Here is a 23313-nt window from a genome sequence, read left to right on the forward strand (position 1 = left end):
TCTATCTATGGTTTTCGAAATGATAAAATTCTAATAAAAAATAATAATAATAATGCACACATATTCCATAAGAAGACTGCTGGAGGATATTCATGTTTTTTTTACCAATTTAAGCCATGTTACAGTGTAGTGCCTCGAATACAAAGATGTTAATTTACAAAGGAATCTACATACAATTTTTTTTTTTAAATCAATGCTGACTCAACGCTTAACATTGGTCTTGAAGTTTAAGGCCATAATAAGTTATTCCATGACTATTGACTGGGAAAATACATCTTTCCCTCTTCTTGAGTTAGCTATGCAATTTTTCAGATTCTCATAGAAAAAGTTTAACTCGACCCTCCTTAGTGTATGCTATATTTATTATATGTACCTCTATACACGTGCTTACAAACAAACGAAAATTTGCGCACTTTTGCTGATGTTTGTTTGCTTCTCCTATATCGTCATTAATTACGCACTTTTAAAAAAGAAAGGAGAATAAACAAAATTTTGTTTTGAATAAAATAAAAGATTATATATCGCACTATACCTGTTTCACGTTAGTTTAGTGTGATTTTTGAATTCGACCTATAAGGAAAACATTGAGAACTACAGCCTAGTGCTGTTGAATTAGGACCAAAATAGCGAATTCTAACACTAACGGCAGTTGGATTCATTTAATAAATGTTGAAATGTCAGTTTTTTCTTTATTATTTTGTACTGGTTTATTAATGGCTTACTATCCCATTTTTAAATTTATTTATTATTAATTTTTCGAAAAAAGTAGCAACGAAAACACACTTTCCAAATAATATTTGATTCATACATAGGATACTTGTTAAACTGTAATTTGGTTCTAATTCAATGGCCAAAGAGTATACTCCAACATTTCACCTAGCTCGTAGCAGTTCTTCTATTGCTATGATTGTAGTTGTTGTGTGCTATATGAATGATGTGTGGCCTTGCAAAATTTGTACATATTAATGTCAGCACTAACACACTAAATAGCAGCTTATCTCTTTTACAAAATAGTTCATATGAGAGTGAGAGAGGGTGAGCAAAATGGGGGAGTGACAGAGAGTAGGTGAACAGAATTTAAAAATGAAAGCGTAGATCGGGCATTTCCATTGTGCGTGGTGATTCAAATGATTTTCAATTACTACACTAAATGTCGGGAGAGATATACACGTGCGGCCGTCAATATGTGTGTATGTATATGTATGGACAAAGAATTTATTAACATTGTTATTGCAATGCGCTATGAGACTAGAACAAAAACAAAATATTAATGACATATTTGCGAATTCGATGACATGACTTGAATACAATGGAACACATGTTAGCCCAACAAACAAAGTATGTTTAGTTTTGAAAGTAAATACAGGCAAATATGTAAAAGCAAATATTCCCATGAACAATCCATTAAGGAACAGGGGGCAAACTTCTCACATATCAATAAGTGCAGTTCGATTCATGTTTGAGATCAATGAGTCAATGATATGGGTCCTCCTTTTTTAACCAAGTCAGAAAGGTATACCAAGGTTTGAATATGTTATGCAATGACATAAACATGACATAGTAACTCAAATGTCGCCACCGTTATGGGGAGGATAACCGCCGCTGAAATTTGGTCTGATATTCTGGCCAGGTCTCGAATACAGGCGAACATGCTTACCTTTGCGCCACGATGGCCACTAATTGACGCGATAATTTATTCTACACAACACCGAAGGAATAAATATACCTACCCCCGATATTAATTGTGTCATTTAGTGCCGATGTTAATCCGAACTTTGGTTAGGTTAGGTAAGAGTGGTAGTCTTAGAGAATATCAGTCCATTGTGATACCGCAGTAACGTCAGATCAAAGCCTTTGGTGAGAATCGAACCCGCGACCACCGTACTAGTTATCCGAGCGGGCAACCAACTCAACTACCGGGCCTGGTCCGAAATTAGTAACAAAAAAAAAAACTATATAATGCCCTACCCTTACCCTATGATTTTAAATTCGGGCAGTATATAAATATTTATGTATATTAGAGCTGTATCTAAAACTGAACGGACTTTCAAACAGATCGTTTGAAATTGTTGTTACTACGGTGATATAAGCGGAAATCCGGCGATAAATATGTATGGGTGCTACATCCAAATTTGAACCGATTTTGATGAAATCTCGCAGTTATGGTAAGATCAGTAACAAAATTGTAGTTACTGCGGCCATTTAAGTGCAAATCGGGCGATACATATATATGGGATCTATATCTAAATCTGAACCGATTTTGATTAAATTCTGCAGATATGTTAACAATTCATGCCAAATATTGTACAGATCGGTTGAAAATTGTAGTTACTACAGCCAATAAAGTGCAAATCGGGCGATACATATATATGGGAGATATATCTAAATCTGATCCGATCTTGATGAAATCTCGCAGGTATGTTAAGATCAGTAACAAAACAATACATATTAAATTTTGTGCAGATCGGGTAAAAATTATAGTAACTACGGCCATTTAAGTGGAAATCAGGCGATATATATATATATGGGAGCTATATCTAAATCTGAACCGATTTTTACCAAAATCAATAGCCAAAAAAGTGATATGTGCAAAATTTCGTGATGATTGGATAACAAATACAACCTGCACTTTGATTACAAAAATACATGGACTCACAGACGGACAAAGCTAAATCGAATCAGAAAGTGATTCTGAGTCGATCGGTATACTTATTAATGCGTCTAGCTCTTCTCCTTCTTAGCGTTGCAAACAATGCACAAACTTATAATACTCTGTACCACTGCAGTGGTGTAGAGTATAAACATTCTTCCCACCCATAACTATCGCCTCCTACTCAGTACACTGCATTTATAAGGAACTGGATGGACGAAAACAAATGTTTTTTCTGATATCAAGAATGTCAGTGAGTCATTGTTTCAGTTAATTTTTTTTTTTTTAATTTTGAACTTTTTTTTTACTTTTTTTAATTTTTTTTTTAAATTTTTTTTTTTTACTTTTTTTAAATTTTTTAATTTTAAATTTTTTTTTTGTAATTTTTATTTTTTTCAGTTTTTTTTTTCATTTATTGTATAATTTTTTATTTTTAGTTTTTTTTTATTTATATAATTTTTTTTTTAATCTAATCTAATCTTTCTAAATTTATTTTTGTGTATTTTACATTTTTATCAAAGCAATATTTTTTTCGATTTTAATTTTTGTTTTTTTATAGTCTTTTTTTTTGACGACCCAATTTTTATTTTTAATCGACTTTTAGCGAATATCTTCCCCCCTTTAACGACATCCCGAAATTGAAAAGAAATGTCAACAGATACTACTCTCTCTTCCCCCTCCGGTCCTTAACGACCTTTGCCAACTCAATTCACTTCATATATAGGCCAAATGCCTTGCGTGTTGGTTGTTAAAAAAATGTTCACTGGGATATCGAGGCATTAAACTTTCATCTGACACCATCGAACTCAGAAAGATTTTGAAGCAAGTCTAATTGTGCTGGACAAGTTTCTGTGAATCACGCATAAATCGCTTGAAAAGAGCAAGTTTAGTTACATTCCCAACATGAGGAACATGATCCATTGAACGAAAGGATGTCTTTTTTACATATTCTATAGACACATCCCAGCGAACACTAAAGGTTAAGTTTACGCAAACGCTGAAAAACTACTCTAAGAAAACATTCAATAAAGTCGGCGAATTTATCTACCTCGTTGCTACAGCATAATCCCAAAGCTAATAACACTAGTTGCTAAAAGAAACATTGTAATAAGTTAAAAATTCAAAAGCAAAGCTTTTACTTGATAGACAAAAGCCTTTTTTTAGCTCGAGAGGGAAATTCTCCAAAAAAAATCTCTATTGCACCATTATGAGTCGGCATATTCAACACTCCGATGATGTGCCTAATCTCTAAGTTAATGAATAATAATAAATAAATAATGGCATAGCTGACGTGCTTGGTGCCATGAATTTTATATTTTTTCCAGCGTCTGGATTGAAAAATTGATGACATTAACAATAGAGATAGCTAGATTCGCTAATTTGTTCACCACGTTGCATATTCAGGTGATTCAACCCAGGCGCCTGGGCCTAATATTCATGAACTTGGCAATAATGTGGGCACTTAGATGCTCGTGCTGTTTTTACGAGTCTAAAGCCGTTGACTGTTGTCTGGTCTATCATTGATGACATTAATATTCTTAACGACTTTTCAAAAGTTAGCATATAGATTGTAACTTTTGGTCTGCTTAGACGTTTCTAGTGGTTGATAACTAGAAATTTTTCGAAATTCTCCATAGCGGCGCATATAATAGCGGTCGAGCCCTCATCTATTACATTCCAAAACTTTGTGATAGAAAGAACCTTTGAAATTATAATCAGCAGTGTTGAGATTATATAACTAAATATTGCACACCTGATCCCAATACTGATGACATCTAGGGCTCTGACCCGAAAATATGAAATATTTACTAAACACATGACTAAACTTGCTTGCCTATTTACAATAAATTTTGCGTTTAATATAAAATTTAATGCGCTGAATATAAACTAATCTGCCATGCCTCCTCCACATGACAATGAATCAATTACAATTTTTAATTATTCCGTTGAAACAAAGCTAAGATAGTAGCTAGGCAACACATCTTTTAGTCCTCTAAGAACATGATGAAGATTCAAACATTCTTACTGTGTTTACTTACAACGGTATACACAAAACTTAATGTAGCTTTGTAATTGGTTTATTGACAGATTTCCTTTATAGAACTGTCAAATAATCCTATTTTCAGGCTTCATTGAGTTTTTTTGAATACGGCCGTTAGTATATAATACACACTGCCGAATCTTGACCTTCAAAGTTCATGGTAATTCATCATTTGTTTTACAATATATGTCTTCACTTAAGTTTGGCCAAGTTTTTTAAGTTTGGCCTAACTCAAGTCCAAAGTGATGAGATTTCAGTAATAAATCTGATAAGAGATTTATAAATGTTGCATCAGATTCGAGACCAAAGCACACACACACGATTCTATCTCTCTCTCTCTTTTTCACTCTAGCTACAAGTATTTGTTGTCTTTTTGAAACGAAGAAAGGAAACAACAGCTAAACAAGGTAATTTTTTTGTCTGCCTGGTTTCTGTGGTGTGGTAGTAGTGCTGCTGCTACATTATATGGAACCTTTGTGGGACAGACGGATCACATCATCATCAGTTTTATTTCATCCCGGCGCGTCATATAGTATCGTTTTCATTCGTTATCATTTCGAATTCATTAAAGTCTAGATGGCTGGCTGGCTGGCTAGTTTTATTATCGCTGTTGTTGTTATTGCTATAATTTGTTGATAGTGTTATGCACTTTATTGTTGTTTTTCTTCTTCTTCTTCCCACTTGTTATTTACTATGAGAATTTTGAGAAAAACAAACACACACACAAAATAAAAGTAAAATCCAAGCACATAAACGTACAAACACGCCACAGCGACTATGTTTATTGTGTTGTGTGTTTTTTTTTGCGAATTTAATTCATTTGTTTTGCGTTTGTTTCCTTATGTGTGGCAAAAATGTTGAAAAACAAAAACATTGTGACGCTGAGCGTAACAACAATGTCAATAGTGAAAAAGAGAGTGACGGCTGCGATCAGTGTTGCCAACATAAAGTTCCAAGAAAATAAAATTTCGAGAACTTACTCTTATATCTTGACATTATTTTTGTTTTTTAGTATAGAAAATAGATGAATTTGCCTGTTTCCCAATTTCTTAAGGACTTCCTTTGAGATAGAGAGAAAAAACCAAACTCAAGCTGTTGCTGTTTGACGGTTCTGGGGACGAGTCTTCTACATGAAAACTTTTGTTCAGAGCCGCTAGAAACTCCAGTCGCACTAAATTTTAAGTTATCAAAATCTGGCGCGAGTCCTAATGGGGATTTCCTGGGTCGGGATGCATCGCTACCCTTAACCAGAAACTCCCGAAAAACCTCGCTAGAGTTGAAATTATTCACAGGAGAACCCTTGTTGTTAGCGACATGTTCAGACAACTTAGATGCAACATTGGTTGTGGTAAGGGGTGATAAACCCTCTTTCTTGTCATTCACAAGGGCAACCATTAGGTTGTCTTCAAGGACCTCACTGCAGGAGGCTTTTGATTTTGTGATGTCTTTGTCGTGACGGCTCTTTTTATCTCTCTCCTCTTAGCTGGTTTAGAGTACCCAATTTGCGAACGTTCCCTTTTGGAGCCTGCAGCACAATTTCCTTTCGAAAAAGTTTTTTCGAACTCCTCTACAATCTATGTACAGCGGTCAAAAAAAGTATTCATCATTAGCAAAATTGATAATAAATTCACTTATTTTGGGTAATTGAAGAAAATTTAAAGTAAACAAATAATGCAGTTTTATGCAATAGTTTATTTTTCGTAATATGTTTTAAAATAAATTCAAAAAATAAATTTAATTAGCGCAAAAAATGCAATTTTATATAATAACACCAAAAACAGAACAAAAAAAGTATTCATCATTGATGTGCTATCATCAAAGTCAAATTCAAATATTATTTGGGAATCCCCCTTTTCTGTTTTATTTAGTAAAGGAGGCTTTGCCCTTGACAGCAAATATTTAATTTCATTGAAAATATAGTTTTTGTCAAAATGGGTCGTAAGCAAAACGAGGTTTCTGATGAGGTAAAAGTTTTGATAATAAAACACCACAGGAATGGTTTAACTCAAAAAACTATCAGTGAAATATTAAATAGACCACGATCTACTATACAATCCATCATCAGAAAGTGGACAGAAACGAAAACTGTTGACAATAAACCAAGATCTGGTCGACCAAAAGCACTTTCAGTTGGAGATGTGCGTTGGCTAGTGCGGCAAGTTCAGAAAACTCCGAAGACAAATGCGACCATTCTTCGTAAAAACACTATGTAATATTTAGGGAAGGAAGTTACTACACAAACAATTCGAAATACACTCAAAAGGCATAGTTACAGAGGAAGAACTGCACATAAGAAGCCCTTTATAAATAAAATAAACCGAGTGAAAAGGCTAAACTTCGCAAAAATGTATGTAAAACAGCCCGAATCATTTTGGAAAACAGTCATTTTTGCAGACGAGAGCAAGTTTAATCTTTTTGGGTGCGATGGAAAGGTCATAGTGTACAGAAAACCAAATACAGAGCTTGAAGAACGAAACACAGTTGCTACTGTAAAACATGGTGGAGGTTGTTTAATGGTTTGGGGGTGTATGGCGGCTTCAGGAGCGGGAAATCTTGAAATTATTAATGGAGTAATGGATCATAAGTATTACATTGACATTTTAAAGAGGAATTTAAAAGATAGTGCTGTAAAACTTGGGTTTGGTAATAACTTTCAATATTATCAAGATAATGACCCCAAACATTCTGCTTTAAATACCAAGATGTGGATGCTATATAACTGCCCCAAAGTCATTAAAACTCCTCCTCAAAGTCCCGACTTGAACCCAATTGAACATCTTTGGGAACATCTCCAACGCAAATTGAGAACGCGCAATTTTTCGAGCAAGAGTCAAATGCAACAGGTGATAATGGAGGAATGGACTAATATAGACCAAAATATAACCGCTAAATTAGTCCAATCGATGTCAAACCGTTTAAAAGAAGTTATAAGACGCGGTGGTCGACGCGGTGGCTTTTAATTATTTATTATTAGTCTATTTCTTTATTAATTTTTTAGTTCTTTTGTTTATATGTTTTCATGCATAAACCTGTTTCTTTTTATTTCCACATTTTTTAATTGTTTTTTTTTTTTACTTTTTTTTCTCAAACGGCAACTCTGAATACAACGACGACAACATGAGAGTATTGCGCGCTGTTATTCCCATGTTTTTATTGTTGTGATTATTGTATTTGCCCATATTTTGTTTTCAATTGATTGTTTTCATTTTATTTGAGTTATTTTGCTTGCCGTTCACTGTTGTTGGCTGATGTTGTTATTGTTGTTTTGGTTATTATTGTATTTGAAATATTTTAATTCTCGAACACGTTTTTAATTCAACAAAAACACCAGACGCAAACTGAGCAAAGGCAAAGAATTATTGTTTGTGTAGCCAGCCAGCCATGTGCTGCGACGACGACAACCACAAGTGTTTACCACTACCCACCGCCAGTCCGCTCTGCCACCCATCAACAACATTCGAAATAATTTCAGTTTAGCAAGCTTTCAATGAAGAAATGGTTCAGTTCTCTTTAAGTAACACCTTCGATGCACATCGTAGTGCTCTTACACGCCTTTGTCTAATTTAAAAACACCGGTGCGGTCAATTAAACGCACATACGCGTAAAATCAATCCTTCCTGGATCATAGATTAAAAGAAAAAAAAACAAATACTTTTTAAAATACCCACATACTAATGTGAGATTGTGTAATAAAATTATGTGCTTTGCATAAAATATTTACCAAGTGATTCCTAATAAATAGCCAAAGATTATTATAACAAAAAGAAAGTGTTCTCATTGTGTATCGCTGAAAGCGAATTTGAGCATTTTTTATTTCGTTTTGAAGAAAGAACAAAAGATTTGAGAATAACTAAGCATTAATTTTTCAAGAAACTAAAAGATACGAATACAAATTCACTTAAAAGTATTACTTTGATACAGCTCTATATTCATACCTAACAAATTGGAGTGCAAAATCCTGTAAGTGTGAGAAATTTTTTTTTTTAAGTGATCAATTGAAAGGTGTTAAATTAGGACTGGTACTCTGTTTCTCTATTGTCACAGTTTCTTAACGGTATATTGTGTTTTCATCCTTTTTTTTTCTCTATCAACCAACACGCAGGGGATGTCCCCTATGAATGCAGTGCATTGCTTTGGCGAAAGGAAATGAGGAATTGGAGGGGGGAAAAGCATGTAGTCTTTATTGACATTTGTCTTAAATCTCTCGATGTCAAAGTGGGTGGGAAAAACATTAGCCGGAATTCGATTCCACATACGAACGGTTCGGGCGAAATTAGTATTCTCTCTATAATGCATTATGCGGTCCGCTGGCCAATCAATTACAAACGGGGTGTGAGTTTCTGGAATATCTACTATCCCTGACAAACATCCTTACATCAGGAATAACAAGACGAATATCAGACGAACACACACCATGAAGTACCGATAGAATAGCGCCAAAAAAACCACATTGCGACGATGTGCAAGGGGGGCAATAGAGTTGGATACCCTATAGTCCCCAAACAACGCCATCGCTCTCCTATGTCCAGTAGCTCCAGGGATGATTTTGAAGCTCCAGCCCATGCATGTGAGTTGTACTCCATTTTCGGCCTTATGATAGTGGTCTAGATGTTAAGAAGATCAGACTACGGAGTGAAGTAATTCTTACACCGTTTAAGGAAGCCTAAACACTTGAATGCTTCTTTCGACACTTCAAATATATGTTTAGCACAACGGACAACATCTGCTCAACATCTATACCGTTAATAGACAAAGATGATCGTAATGGGTCAGCGAATCGTTTGTGTGACAACAAGCAACACTTAGTCCACCGTGCATTAAAATCTACTCGATACATTCGACCCCACTCAGAAATGGCCAGCAAAACCTGGCAGAGTGTATCATCCATAACCCGCCCCCTATCCTCAATCTCTCGAAGATTCGGCCTATGGTCGAATGAGTACGAATGACAGAGATTACTGTCATCCGCAAATGCGTAGATCGTATTCGATGTCCGACTCAACAGATCGTAGTAAGAAAAAGAGAAGGGGATAGAACAGAGCCCTGGGGTACACCTGCGGTCAATTTATGCTCATTGGATGAGAACCCATTTATAACGACTCGAATAGTGCGAACTTCTGCGAAAGCTCGAAATAAATGGAACGAAGCCATTATCAACACCAAATGCGACAAGCTTTGATAGTAGTGCTCCGTGCCAGACCCTATCCAATGCCTTGGAGAAATGCAGAGGCTCAACCCTACTCTCACTAAACTGGTGGATTGAGCGACTACAACATTCCGACAGAAGTGCCATGAGGTCGCCCGTAGAGCGAATTCTGCGAAACCCATACTGTTGGTCGCTAAGAAGCCCATTAGACTCTAAATACCTCACAAGATGGTGATTAACCATGCTCTCCATAACCTTGGAGGGAGCGGAGCATATGGCAATTGGCCGATAATTCGCAGGGTTGTTTGCCTCACCCTTCTTGGGTATTGGCTGAACGTTTGCAACCTTCCAACGCGCCGGGAAGACTCCCGCACGGTAGACATGGTTGAAAAGGTTGCGTAATGGACGAGGAAAAGTCGAAGAACACCTGCGCAAGACAGGTGTTGATATGCCATCCGGGCCCGGGGTTTTATTTACGTCTAGATTCTCAAGAACCCTTTTAACTCCGCGAGTTCAAAAAAATATCTGTGGTATGACGCCAGATACATTTTCGATTGAGGGGAGTGGTTGATTGCTATCCGGCAGAGAAAAGTACCCCGCAAATATATCAGCTAACAGGTTAGCCTTATCAACCGGGTCAGTGAAAGTTTGATCATCCTTAACAAGAGTTGGAATAGATGAAGAACTACCCTTTATCCATTTCACGTAGAGAAGAATTGGCTGGATATATGAAGATTTGCCATTTGTCGTGTGCGTAACCAAGATCTTCCTTGAGCTAGAACTTCTCTGTTCTAACGGGGGAGGTGCCCTTCTCCGTCATGTCCGTCCGTCCGTCTGTCGAAATCATATAGCTGTCGAACGCGTAAAGCTAGACGCTTGGATTTCAAATGGGCCATATGGGTTCAGGTTTGGATATATGTAGCTTCTATGTAAACGGATCTTCCGATTTGACTTCTTGAGCCCCTGGAAGCCATAATCTCATAATTTTTCAGGTGCTATGAGTCGATATAGCAGTCGAATGCGTAAAGCTAGACGCTTGAAATTTTGTATAGATACTTACTATTGATGTAGGTCGTTGGGGATTGCAAATGGGCCATGTGAGTTCAGATTTGGATATAGCTCCTATATAAAGGGATCTTCCGATTTGACTTCTTGAGCCCCTGAAAGCCATAATTTCATAATTTTTCAGGTGCTATGAGTCAATCTAGCCATGTCCGTCCGTCCCTCTGTCGAAATCATATTGCAGTCGAACGCTTAAAGCTAGACGCTTGAAACTTTGCACAGATACTTACTATTGATGTAGGTCGTTGGGAATTGCAAATGGGCCATGTGGGTTCAGATTTGGATATAGCTCCCAAATAAACCCATCTCCCGATATGACTTTTTGAGCCCCAGGAAGACATAATTTTTGTCCGATTTGGCTGAAATTTTGCAGGAAGTGTTCTGTATGTACCATACCACGCTGAGTACATCGGTTCTCGTCCGATCACCGAAATTAAGCATCGTCGGGCACGGTTAGTTCTTAGATGGGGGACCGCTTGGGAACACCGCGTGCTATTGGCATTGCCCAATTTGCATTTTTCTTCTGTTATGACTTTCAACAACTGTGCCAAGTACGGTTCAAATCGGTCTATATTCTGATATAGCTCCCATACAAACCGATATCCCGATTTGACATCTTGAACCCTTACAAGCCGCAATTTTTGTTCAATTTAACTGAAATTTTGCATGCGGTGTTATGTTACAACTTTCAACAACTGTGCCAAGTACGATCCAAATCAGTCTATAATCTGATATAGCTCCCATATAAACCGGTCTCTCGATAATCCTTGTTTGGTTCCTAGAAGTTTTAATTTTTGCCGGTATGATAGAAGTTTGTTTTCTCTTCTTAAAAATGAATTTGTGTTTGTTTGTTTGTTGGCTGAACCAATTTTCTTGAAATTTTCACAGATGGTGAAAATAGGTTAAAACATTTTTTGATATCTGGAGGGGGAGCGGACCCTCCCTTATACCCTTCAACAAAATTTAGTGGGTTCCCAAGATTGGGCCCGGCCGAACTTGGCACGCTTTCACTTGTTTATTATAATGCGAATTAAGAGCTGTAACTTTGTCAAACTTTAAAATTGGATTACATACATCAACGATTTTCGTTGAAATGCATATCTAACAGCAAATTAATTTCTCATATATTTCGGGTCATAGACAATTTGCCTACATGGAAAACCACCTAACTTTAATTATTTTCCCATTTACTAATAAAGCCTCATTACAAATCATTTTTCTATTGAAATCTAATAAAATAATTACAAATATTTTCATTAGCATGTTTAGAATCACCGACCCGCCACCTATAATTATTCCATTGAAATCTGTCATTGTTCCCAAATAAAATTGAATAGAAAAAGTTCCCTCAATTAAAATCCACTTAACATGGCAATAATTGGTATCAAATATGCATCTGTATTTAAACAACCACTCAACATGTTAATGACCAGTGACCCACTTTTGCGTTAAATTGGGCGAAATTTCATTCAAATTCTGAAAATAAACACCTCATGAAATTTGTATTTTAAGTCTCTTAAACAGAAAACAAAAAAACAAGGAAAAAAACAAAAACATGGTGTGGCAATTCCATTTTGAACAACAAATTGTAATCGCTTTAGATAGCAAAACATAAACAATTTGTTGGAATTGTTTAAAATCATCCATTTAATAACAATTTTTGTTTTCAACAAATCCATGGTTTTCCCCCCACTTCATACGATATGACGACACAGAGCAAAAAGGAAATATTTTTAACTGACCACACAGCACAGCATTTTTCCCCTGCAAAAACATGCACCTAATAGGAGCTTATCAGTCAATGTTAATACTGCGTCTATTAAGTTACCACCATAAACAAGAAAGTTTAAATGTTCATATGTGTGTAGGTATATACAATAATAAACAGCAATAAACCTTCTGGAAAGTAAAGGTTAAAGAAACTTTGCTTACTTGCCGACTGACGACTAACTGGCTGCCGGCCGAGTGCAACAATTGATAGATGATGATGATGGTGGTGGTGGTGGTGGTGGTCTGCCGACTGACTCATACCCGCTTGCACGTAAACATGTACGCGTTTTTAGCTAAAAGCGAAAATAGCACAAAAAAACACCGCGCAAATATAGAAGTAATGACGCCAAAGACAATGATATGGTGTTTTTTGTTTTCAAAGACTTGACAAAGGAGGCGCGTAATATAGAAATTAAAAAATTAATGTTATAGGAAGAGCATTTTTCGCAATTCAATTCTACAGAAAACTTAATTTTTTTGAAATTTTGTCGAAATTTCATTTCTATGAAAATTTTTTTGGATTTTTGATTACATAAAAAATTTTTTTGAAATTTAATGTTTATGGAAAATTTTGTCGAGATTTTATTTTTATAGAAAATTGTCAAAATTATATAATTTTTTTTTTAAATATTATGCTTATCGAAAATTTTGTCGAAACTTAGGTTTCATAAAGAAATTTCGTCAAAATTTTATTTTTATACAAAATTTTGTCGAAATTTTATTAAGGTTTATCGAAAATATTTTTGAAATTTTATTGTTATCGAATATTTCGTCTAAATGATGCTTTTATCGAAAATGAAAATTTGCCCATGAATATTCCATTAAAAAACAGGGGCAAACTTCTCCCGTATCAATAGGTGTTGTCCGATTCAAGTTTAGGCTCAATGATGAGCGACCTCCTTTTATAGACTAGTCCGAACGGTGAGCTGCATTAATGCACCTAATTGGGGAGACATTTTTACATGACAAATACCTTATAAATAACAGGAATAACCACCTGAAAATGTTTTTATTAACTTTTTTTTAGGATTCGAATTCAGGCTTGTTGATATGGGATGGAAAGGGAAAATTTTGCCGAAAATTGTTATCGAAAATTTTTGCCGATATTTTTTATCGAAAATTTTGCCGATATTTTTTATCGAAAATTTTGTGCAATAAATAAATAAATAAATATAGAAAAAACATTTTATGGAAATTTTATTTTATCTGTTTGCCCTTACTTTTTTTGGTCTTCAAATCTTATTGAGATTTCATTGCAAGAAGATATGGTCCGGCTATAGACCATTTTGTTCAATGCTTCCTATTCAAAGAATACTCGCAAAGAACTCTTTGAAGTAAGGCAAACTGTGTGATGTTCCTAAAAAGCATTTGACCGGCTAACCGTACCCGTATAGAATCAGAAATCGCGATACAGGTAGCCGGTCAAATGCTCTATAGCAACATCACAAATTACACTACTCCCCTGGTATACACATGATTCTGTACATCGGTTGGAAATTGTATTGATGGCTTCGAACGCTAGACAACGGCACTCGATGTTGCTTCGTGTGCCCAGGTTCAAACAAACAAATAATTGTAAAAGTTTAATTATCTTCGTCCGTACAAGCAAAAAAAAGAAAATGATAATTTCACTTGTTATCCAAAATTTCATTTGTTATCGAAAACTTCGTTCGTTATCGAAAATTTCATTTGTTATCAAAAATTTCATTCGTTATCGAACATTTAATTTTTATCCAAAAACTAAATTTTTATAGAAAATTTTTGTATCGAATATTTAATTTATTTTCATCTTCGTTTACTTGTTTTGGCAACTAAAGCCCGTCATTTGAATATATCCTTCTTTGTTGCTTTAGTCAAGCTTAAATGACCACCAGAATGTGTGTTGGGAAGAAAAGATTGTTTTTATGAATTGAAGAAAAGAAATAACCATCTATCAGACAATCGGGCATGTATATCACAACTAATGCCAGACGCGTTTCTGGGCTGGTGACCCTCATCAATGCCTAGTGTATCATGTCCGTCCGTCTGACTGGCCAATAGTTTCATCGTATACTAATGGTCCTATTCAAGCTTAGATTTATCACTAATGCTTATATAAAATCTACGCACGCGAACATATTAACCACCAATAACATGTGAGTCAATTTTCTGAGCAACATTTTCTCAAACAATTCCAATTCTTATCTTCACACCGTCCTTATGCAGGCTGCTACATTCTCTGTTGTTTTTAACGTCATCGTGAATAGTAATCGTGGCAAATTTAATTTATCTAAATTTTACTTTTTTTAGGAAATGTAATTTTTTTTTATCAAAAATTTTATGCTTATCAAGAAGTTCGTCGAAAATTTAAATTTTATTGAAAATTGCGTCGAAATTTTAATTTTTTATCAAAAATTTTATTTTTTTATCGAAAATTTTATTTTTTTAACAAAAATTAAATTTTTATCAAAAATTTAATTTTTTATCGGAAATTCAATTCTTTGTCAAAAATTTAATTTTTTATCGAAAATGAAATTTTTTATCGAAAATTAAATTTTTTATCGACAATTAAATTTTTTATCAAAAATTTAATTTTTATCCAAAATTAATTTTTTTGTCGAAAATTCAATCCCTTCTTTTTAAAAAATTTCTTTTTTTCGAAAATTTAATTTTTATCGTAAATTTAATTTTTCATCGAAAATTTAATTTTTTATCGAAAATGAAATTTTTTATCGAAAATTTGATTTTTTTATCGAAAATTTAATTTTTTGTCAAAAATTTAATTTTTGTCAAAAATTTAATTTTTTGTCAAAAATTTAATTTGTTGTCAAAAATTTAGTTCTTTATTGAAAACATAATTTTTTTTATCGAAAATTTCGTTGAAGATTCAAATTTTATTGAAAATTTCGTCGAAATTTTAATTTAATTTTAAAAATTTAATTTTTTATCGAAAATTTAATTTTTTATTGAAAATTTAACTTTTTTATCGAAAATGAAATCTTTTATCGAAAATTAAATTTTTTATCGAAAATTAAATTTTTTATCAAAAATTTAATTTTTTGTCAAAAATTTAATTTTTTGTCAAAAATTTAATTTTTTGTCAAAAATTTAGTTCTTTATTGAAAACATAATTTTTTTATCGAAAATTTCGTTGAAGATTCAAATTTTATTGAAAATTTCGTCGAAATTTTAATTTACTTTTTATCGAAAATTTCATTTTTCTATGAAAAAATTAATGTTTATCAATAATATTGTGACTATCAAAAATTTCGTCGAAAATTTATTGAAAGTTGCGTCGAAATTTTATTTTATATCAAAAATTAAATGTTTTCGAAAATTAAATTTTTTATCGGAAATTTTATTTTTTATCGAAAATTTAATTTTTTATCGAAAATTTAATTTTTAATCAAAAATTAAATTTTTTATCGAAAATTTAATTTTTTATCGAAAATTTAATACTTTATCGAAAATTCAATTTTTTTATCGACAATTAATTTTTTATCGAAAATTTAATTTTTTATCGAAAATTTAATTTTTCATTGAAAATTAAATTTTTTTGTCCAAAATTTAGTTTTTTTTTATTGAAAACATAATTTTTTATCGAAAATTTCGTTGAAGATTCAAATTTTATTGAAAATTTTTTAGAAATTTTATTTTTTATCAAGAAATTTTGTCAAATTTTATTAATCCTGTGTATTTTTGCAGGTTTTACCAAACAAAATTCCATTCTTTTTCAGGATTTATTTTTAAATTCCAGATTTCATGGCTGGATAATCAATAAAAGTACCAAAATATGCAACTGTTTTCAAGAATTCTGTATGGATGTGTGTGATATGCACATTTATACGCATGTCTGCCTGTGTATGTCACTTTTATCCCCAAAAACGCAGTGTAAACGGACAGGATTTGTTTTTGGACTTAATTAAATCCAGATCATAAAAATTTCAATGTAAACGTGCTAATATTGTTTCAAACACTAACGTCATCCTTCTTCATTTTGACTACGACCTATTTCTCACGATGCTGAGCAAAAATTGAAACCACAGTTTGGTTAATTTGTTTTAATTAGTTAATTTACATTCAAAAATTTGCTGTCGCTATACAAAAAATTTAATCAAAACTAACGAAAAATACAATTTTGTCGAAACTAAAATTGCGCTTTATCGTTTCGGCGAAGGATGACTGAAAAAATTATTTTTATCGAAATTTTGTCAAAAGTTTATTTTTATCGAAAATTTATTCAAAAGCTTTTTTTTCGATTTTTTTTTATCGACCATGTATCTTTAAATTTTATTTTTTTTACTAAAAATTACGTCGATGTTCTATTTTTATAGAAAATTTCGTCAACTTTTCATTTTTATCGAACACTGTAGAATTTTGATGTTTATCGAAAAATTTTTCAACATTATATTTTTTATCGAAAGTTGTCAAAATTTTATTTATTATCCAATACTTTCTCGAAATTTTATTTTTATAGAAAATTTCATTGAAATTTAATTTGTTTAGAACATGTCATCAACGTTTTTTTATCGAACATTTCGTCAAAATTGTATATTCCTTTATTCATAATATTTTAGAATCGAGATTGGAAGATGAAGTGATCCGTCTCCCAAACCACCTCTCTTCAGGGGAAGCGAATTCTGAAGATCTTAACTAAAATCGATTTCGTTGACAAGTAGTCTAAGATCTTCTGTATATCCTCCTGCCACTTAGTTTATAGTTTTATTTATAGTTAATTTCTATAAAACATTTCCTCTCGAGTTTGAATTTGTTGAAATACTAGTCAGATGGCAACTCTGCTGCTTACCCATTCTTATTGTTTACAAAATAGTTAATTATTCTCTGTTATCCTCTTGCTATCCAGACAAAGTTTAATTTTTCTTCTCTTTTTTTTTTATCTATTTCAAGGCCTCTTTTTGGAGTTTGGGCAGTTTGAATTGGAATTTGTCCTTTTCCGGACGAAATTCCTTTAAACAACGTCAAAAATCTTCACGTAAAAGGTGAGTAACCAACCATAATGAATGAATGGAAATCACAAAATCAATTTTGATTTAATTATTTCCCCCTTTATTTCTTACTCACCCACTCTCTATCTCTCTCTCTCTCTCTCATGTAGTTTTAATACCTTACAATATAGCCGGCGTTCTAAAACACAATGGCATAAACCCCTTACAAATGCCATTTTCAGTTCACACTTTAAAGAGTCAAGTCGTAACGGAGAATTTCATATCGATCATTTGGTAGCCAAGGGTGCCTTCGGTGTGGTTTTTAGAGTCATTGATAAGAGTGCCGCTGCCATCGATGCCTCCACAGTAGAAAAGAAAACGATTTCTGAGCGCGAACAACTGATTCAAAGAAATCCAAGTGCTGATAATACCACATATTCCTCAACTCCTGTGTATGCTTTGAAAGTTCTAAAGAAATCTAAAGTAAGTTCACTTTTTTTTCCCTTTCTTGGTTGTTTTTTGATAACAAAATTTTCTGTTGTGGGGGGATTTCCCCGGCTTTTTGTTCGTTGCAGATTATCTCAGAGAACAGTGTTCAACAAATTAAAGACGAAGCTGATATCCAGAAATTATGCGGTCATCATCCATTTATAGTGCAACAAATTGATCTCTGGCAAAATCGTCATAATTTGCATATATGTAAGTAAAAAAGTCCTCTCCACGTCAAAAAGACAAAACAAACGGGTCATCGCCATGTGATTGATCTAGGTGTCGCACTGCGGCACACCGCTCGGACTCGGCTATAAAAGGGGGTCCCCTTAGCACTGAGCTAAATCTTGAATCGGACAGCACTCATGGAATAAGTATGACTCCCTCACAGTCTACTTTGCCACACATCCAACATATAGGTGCAAAGGCCTAAGATCGTGTTTGCCATTCAGCGCCTCTCTCGGGACAAGTCCTAATGGTGTTGCCATGTTGGCTTAAAGCTGCAGGGCTCTTAACCCCGGGTGAATATAATGCGTACCAATTCGATGCCACGTTGTTTGGACATGATCTCTCCCTTGTTAAGGAGCGGAGTACCATCAACAACTCCTTCCGATGTTTGGGTCACGTCACCCGGTTAATTACATGCAACACCACACCGAGCAAAAACTGCCCTTCCAAGTGGGGCTTCATCATAGTCAGGGTGAAACCGAAGTTCCAGGGGCTCGTGACTAAGGACTCTGATCCGATCACGTAGTCTAATTACTTCCAGAACTCCAAACCGTACCGGACTGGTCACCTAGCGGCAACACCATAAACAGGAAAATCAGAAAACAGATGGCATAACCCAAAATGTCCGAGCCAACTAGGAAGGCCATCGAAATATTCACACAACACGGTACACATTCTGCTATTCACAAGGAATATCTGCGACACCATGTGGAAAACACCAAAAACCAACAGGAACTTCCATAAATCGATCTCCATACTCATACGACCAGATCGGAGGACTTCAACTACAGCAGCTGCACCTTCTCTATAATCTTGGCACCGTTGTCCAGAGCCCGTGGCCAATACAGACATTGGAGTCGACCGAACAAAAGTCGTAGATATTCGGTTTACCATTCCTAGGCTAAGACTTCAACTCTTTGATATCCAGCTGCGATAGGAGAGGAACACATTTTTACCCTTTTGTTCCTTTCCCCGATGTTTCTTCTCAAACTTAGGCTAGCCTCCAGAGAGCGGCAGTTCCACCCTATACAGGACAGACCCTCTGAAAGCACCTACCTTACGCCTCATGGCCCTCGCTCATTCGGTTATCCCGCTGAATGACAAAAGTCGTAGATTTTCAGTGTACCATTCCTAGGCTAAGACTCCAACTCTTTGATATCAAGTTGCGACAGGAGATGAGCGCATTTTTACCCTTTTGCTCCTTTCCCCGATGTTTCTTTCCAAACTTAGTCTAGCCTCCAGAGAACGGCAGCTCCACCCTATACAGGACAGACCCTCTGAAAGCACCTACCTTACGCCTCATGGCCCTCGCTCATTCGGTTATCCCGCTGAATGACAAAAGTCGTAGATTTTCAGTGTACCATTCCTAGGCTAAGACTTCAACTCTTTGATATCCAGCTGCGATAGGAGAGGAACACATTTTTACCCTTTTGTTCCTTTCCCCGATGTTTCTTCTCAAACTTAGGCTAGCCTCCAGAGAGCGGCAGTTCCACCCTATACAGGACAGACCCTCTGAAAGCACCTACCTTACGCCTCATGGCCCTCGCTCATTCGGTTATCCCGCTGAATGACAAAAGTCGTAGATTTTCAGTGTACCATTCCTAGGCTAAGACTCCAACTCTTTGATATCAAGTTGTGACAGGAGAGGAGCGCATTTTTATCCTTTTGTCCTTTCCCCGATGTTTCTTTCCAAACTTAGTCTAGCCTCCAGAGAGCGGCAGCTCCACCCCATACAGGACAGACGATCTGAAAGCACCTACCTTACCCCTCTTGGGTGTCAAGATCCAGGAACTCTGTGACTAAAATGGGGTGCGTTCACAGGGATCTGGGTCTGGCTGGGCAGTTAAACAGGTGACGTGTATCGTGCGGTCCCCGGTTACAATTGGGACATACATCTTGCAAGTCGGCATCAATCCTTGCTCTGTGGGAGTTGAGGCGGCTGCATCTGCCGGAATGTAATTGAGCCAGAACTTCCTTTTGGTTTGCCGGGGGAGGTCAATTTCTTCAGATGCAATGGGAGGCGACCATAGCGCAGAGGTTAGCATGTTCGCCTATGACGCTGAGCCGTGGGTTCGAATCCTGGCGAAATCCTCAGAAAAAATTTTCATCGGTGATTTTCCCCTCCTAATGCTGCCAACATTTGTGAGGTACTATGCCATGTAAAACTTCTCTCCAATAGAGGTGTCTTACAGCGACACGTCGTTCGGACTCGGCCATAAAACGAAGGCCCCTTATCATTGAGCTTAAACTTGAATCGGACGTTTGTCCCTGTTCCTTGGTGGAATGTTTATGGGCAAAATTTGCAAATTTTTTGCAATGCGTTCGTTCTCCAAGGACTACATCCACCCGGTAGCCATTTACCGCATCTGCTACCGTGTCTGCATGAATGTTGTCTAGACCTGATTGATATGCCGCTTGATCTAGCGCTCTTGTAGCGCTCTTGTAGCGCTGAACCTCTCGCTCTGGATCATGTAGATCTACTTTAAGGCTTCTGGTGGGTGGTGGATATCTATCCACAGCCATCGATAACAGTTCGTCAGAGTTCCTGTAGTCACAAACCTTTCTAATCGACACCGCCGCCAGTGATGCGTTGATAGCCCTGCCTTTAAGGTTCGTTGTTGTTGTTGTTGTTGTAGCAGTTTATTGTGTACTATCTTTCGTCTGCTTGATTCTGTTGAGTGTCAAGACCCAGGAACTCCGCGACTAAGATGAGGTGCGTATCAACCGAATTCAACAAAAAAGAGGGGATCCCTAAATCAACCAGGGTTAGATACAGGTCGACTCAAGCCGACTTTCAGGTTCGTATCAACCAAATTCAACAAAAAAGAGGGGGTCCCTTAAATCAACCGGGGTTAGATACAGGTCGACTGAAGTTGACTGACAGTCTGTACATGCATGGGCCACTAACGGCACAAACCAGTGTCTCTTTCAAGATACAATGCGTACACTTAGTCAGTTGCCCTTGGCCAATTATGACTTCATAGGACAAGCAGATACTTAGAACAGGCGGCCTTGGAAATGCCTTCTGTACTTAATAGCTCAGCTTTCAACCCATGTTTCCTCCTTATTTAGCTAGAACGAACAGTGCTACATCGGCCTCATTCTTGCTAGACCGTTAGCGAATATACATCAACACAACCGATTAAAATTAAAAATTCCAGATTTTCCTGGGCATACCCTAAACTATAGGGTTGCCCAAAAAGTAATTGCGGATTTTTTAAAAGAAAGTAAATGCATTTTTAATAAGACTTAGAATGAACTTTAATCAAATATACTTTTTTACACTTTTTTTCTAAAGCAAGCTAAAAGTAACAGCTGATAACTGACAGAAGAAAGAATTTGTCAACGCCGACTGTATGAAAAATCCGCAATTACTTTTTGGGCAACCCACTAAATATTAAAAAGTTTATTTTTAGGTTTTTAAATTACTAACAGTTTTTCTCTCTCTCTACATTTCAGTGTCTGAATACGTACCCAATGGTGAACTTTTCTCTAGAATAGCCAATTTCTCTTTACAACTAATACGTGTCTACTTGGCTGAGATAGCTTTGGCCTTAGGTAAGTGCAATGGAATAGTCCATGTGATTTTTTTTTTTTAAGTTTTTCTTTTACTTTTCCCAACATTAGATTTCCTACACAACGCAGGCGTTATATATCGTGATGCCAAACCAGAAAATATTCTCTTAACCGCTGATTATCATTTGAAACTAACCGACTTTGGCCTCAGCAAGTGGCTGCGATTGGGTTTAACAACGAAAACTATGTGCGGAACTTTTCAATATATGGGTACGATTTAAACCATACTTCTACTTCTACTACTACTTCTACTACCAAAAAATCAAAAACAAAAAAAAAAAAATCCCTCCCTCTACAAACCAAACCAAACCAAACAATAACTACAGCTCAATAGCAAAAACGAAAGAAAGAAACCGAGTAATAACAATTATTCTTAGAGTATTTAGCCGTCTACTACATTGATTAGTTAGCTTCTAAGCCTTTATTAGCCTTCTCCCTCTGTGTAGAAAAGCAGTTTCGTAAACTACTCACCCAATCACCATGAATGCCCGCTCCCAAGTTTTCGATTTGACCATGGAGGGTCGTCAAGTGGATGAGGCTGTGGCAAGTATTTTTCATACGGTGCTATTCCATCGCTGCCTTGGTAAATATATGTACACCGGTGATGCCCAGTACTCCATAGGTACTGTGGGCTATACCGATGTCGATTGTGATTTCATTGACTTCACCTATGTCTGCTGCACCTCGGATAGTCTGCAGCGCACTGTGAAGCGAGCCATTAATGTATTTAGCGAAAAGTTACGCTCGAACGAGGGTTGCGGTTCCGGCCAAATAAGTTTGGAATTCTTTCAGAAGAAAAAATCACGTTGGCCCTTTACCGCCGAGTGTATACCCTGGGAGGTGTGGACCATACACTTGGATCTAATCAAACATGAGAATGAAGATGAACGGCAAATGTGTCGAGAGAATGTGGCCGATTTGCTAACGGACAAAGTCATCTATATAACGGAAATCATGAATAGACATGATTATGTACCTAAGACGCCCAGCCAAAGTGAATTGGATTTAATATTCGATACCACATATCCGGATGTGCAACCGTATCTGTTCAAATTTGTCTCTTCAACATCGAATTCGGCGGCGCCCTCTATGGGGAATGCCATGAAGAAAATCATAAAGGAGACACTCGCATTGTGACGCGTTGCAAATCCGTTAATAATAACGCCAACTCAAGCTAATCATAGATTTAACCACATCATAGATGATGGCAATGGTCAGCTCAGACCATTGTTAGCAAGTACAACAACAACAACAGACATGGTAAAATGTCTACGTGATAGAAAAATATGTATTAACAAGTCTCAAGTTGTTTATAAGCTATGCAAGAATACTGATATGAACGTGGATAATGAGGATTATGATGTTGATGATGAGGAGCTGTCTGAAGTAGGACCTCATCTCCTAGTGTGGGATGTAAATTTGGGCT

At 35.8% G+C, this 23313-nt stretch overlaps 2 protein-coding genes across 2 annotated transcripts in view; both read left to right on the plus strand.

Moving 5' to 3' along the window:
• LOC106081184 (serine/threonine-protein kinase S6KL) overlaps positions 1-23313 on the plus strand; it is a 205821-nt gene that overhangs the window by 34803 nt on the left and 147705 nt on the right. The window contains exons 2-6 of the mRNA XM_059367367.1: positions 17557-17648; positions 17765-18077; positions 18170-18293; positions 21771-21869; positions 21939-22097. Coding sequence (XP_059223350.1) covers positions 17557-17648; positions 17765-18077; positions 18170-18293; positions 21771-21869; positions 21939-22097 — 787 coding nt within the window. The remainder of the gene's footprint in view (positions 1-17556; positions 17649-17764; positions 18078-18169; positions 18294-21770; positions 21870-21938; positions 22098-23313) is intronic.
• Positions 22365-23243, plus strand: LOC106081187 (autophagy-related protein 101). The gene has a single exon (XM_013242980.2). The coding sequence runs from the start codon at positions 22368-22370 to the stop codon at positions 23022-23024; it is 657 nt and encodes a 218-aa protein (XP_013098434.1). The 5' UTR covers positions 22365-22367; the 3' UTR covers positions 23025-23243.

This window comes from Stomoxys calcitrans, chromosome 4 (genome assembly GCF_963082655.1).
Source record: "Stomoxys calcitrans chromosome 4, idStoCalc2.1, whole genome shotgun sequence".
Lineage (NCBI taxonomy): Eukaryota > Metazoa > Arthropoda > Insecta > Diptera > Muscidae > Stomoxys > Stomoxys calcitrans.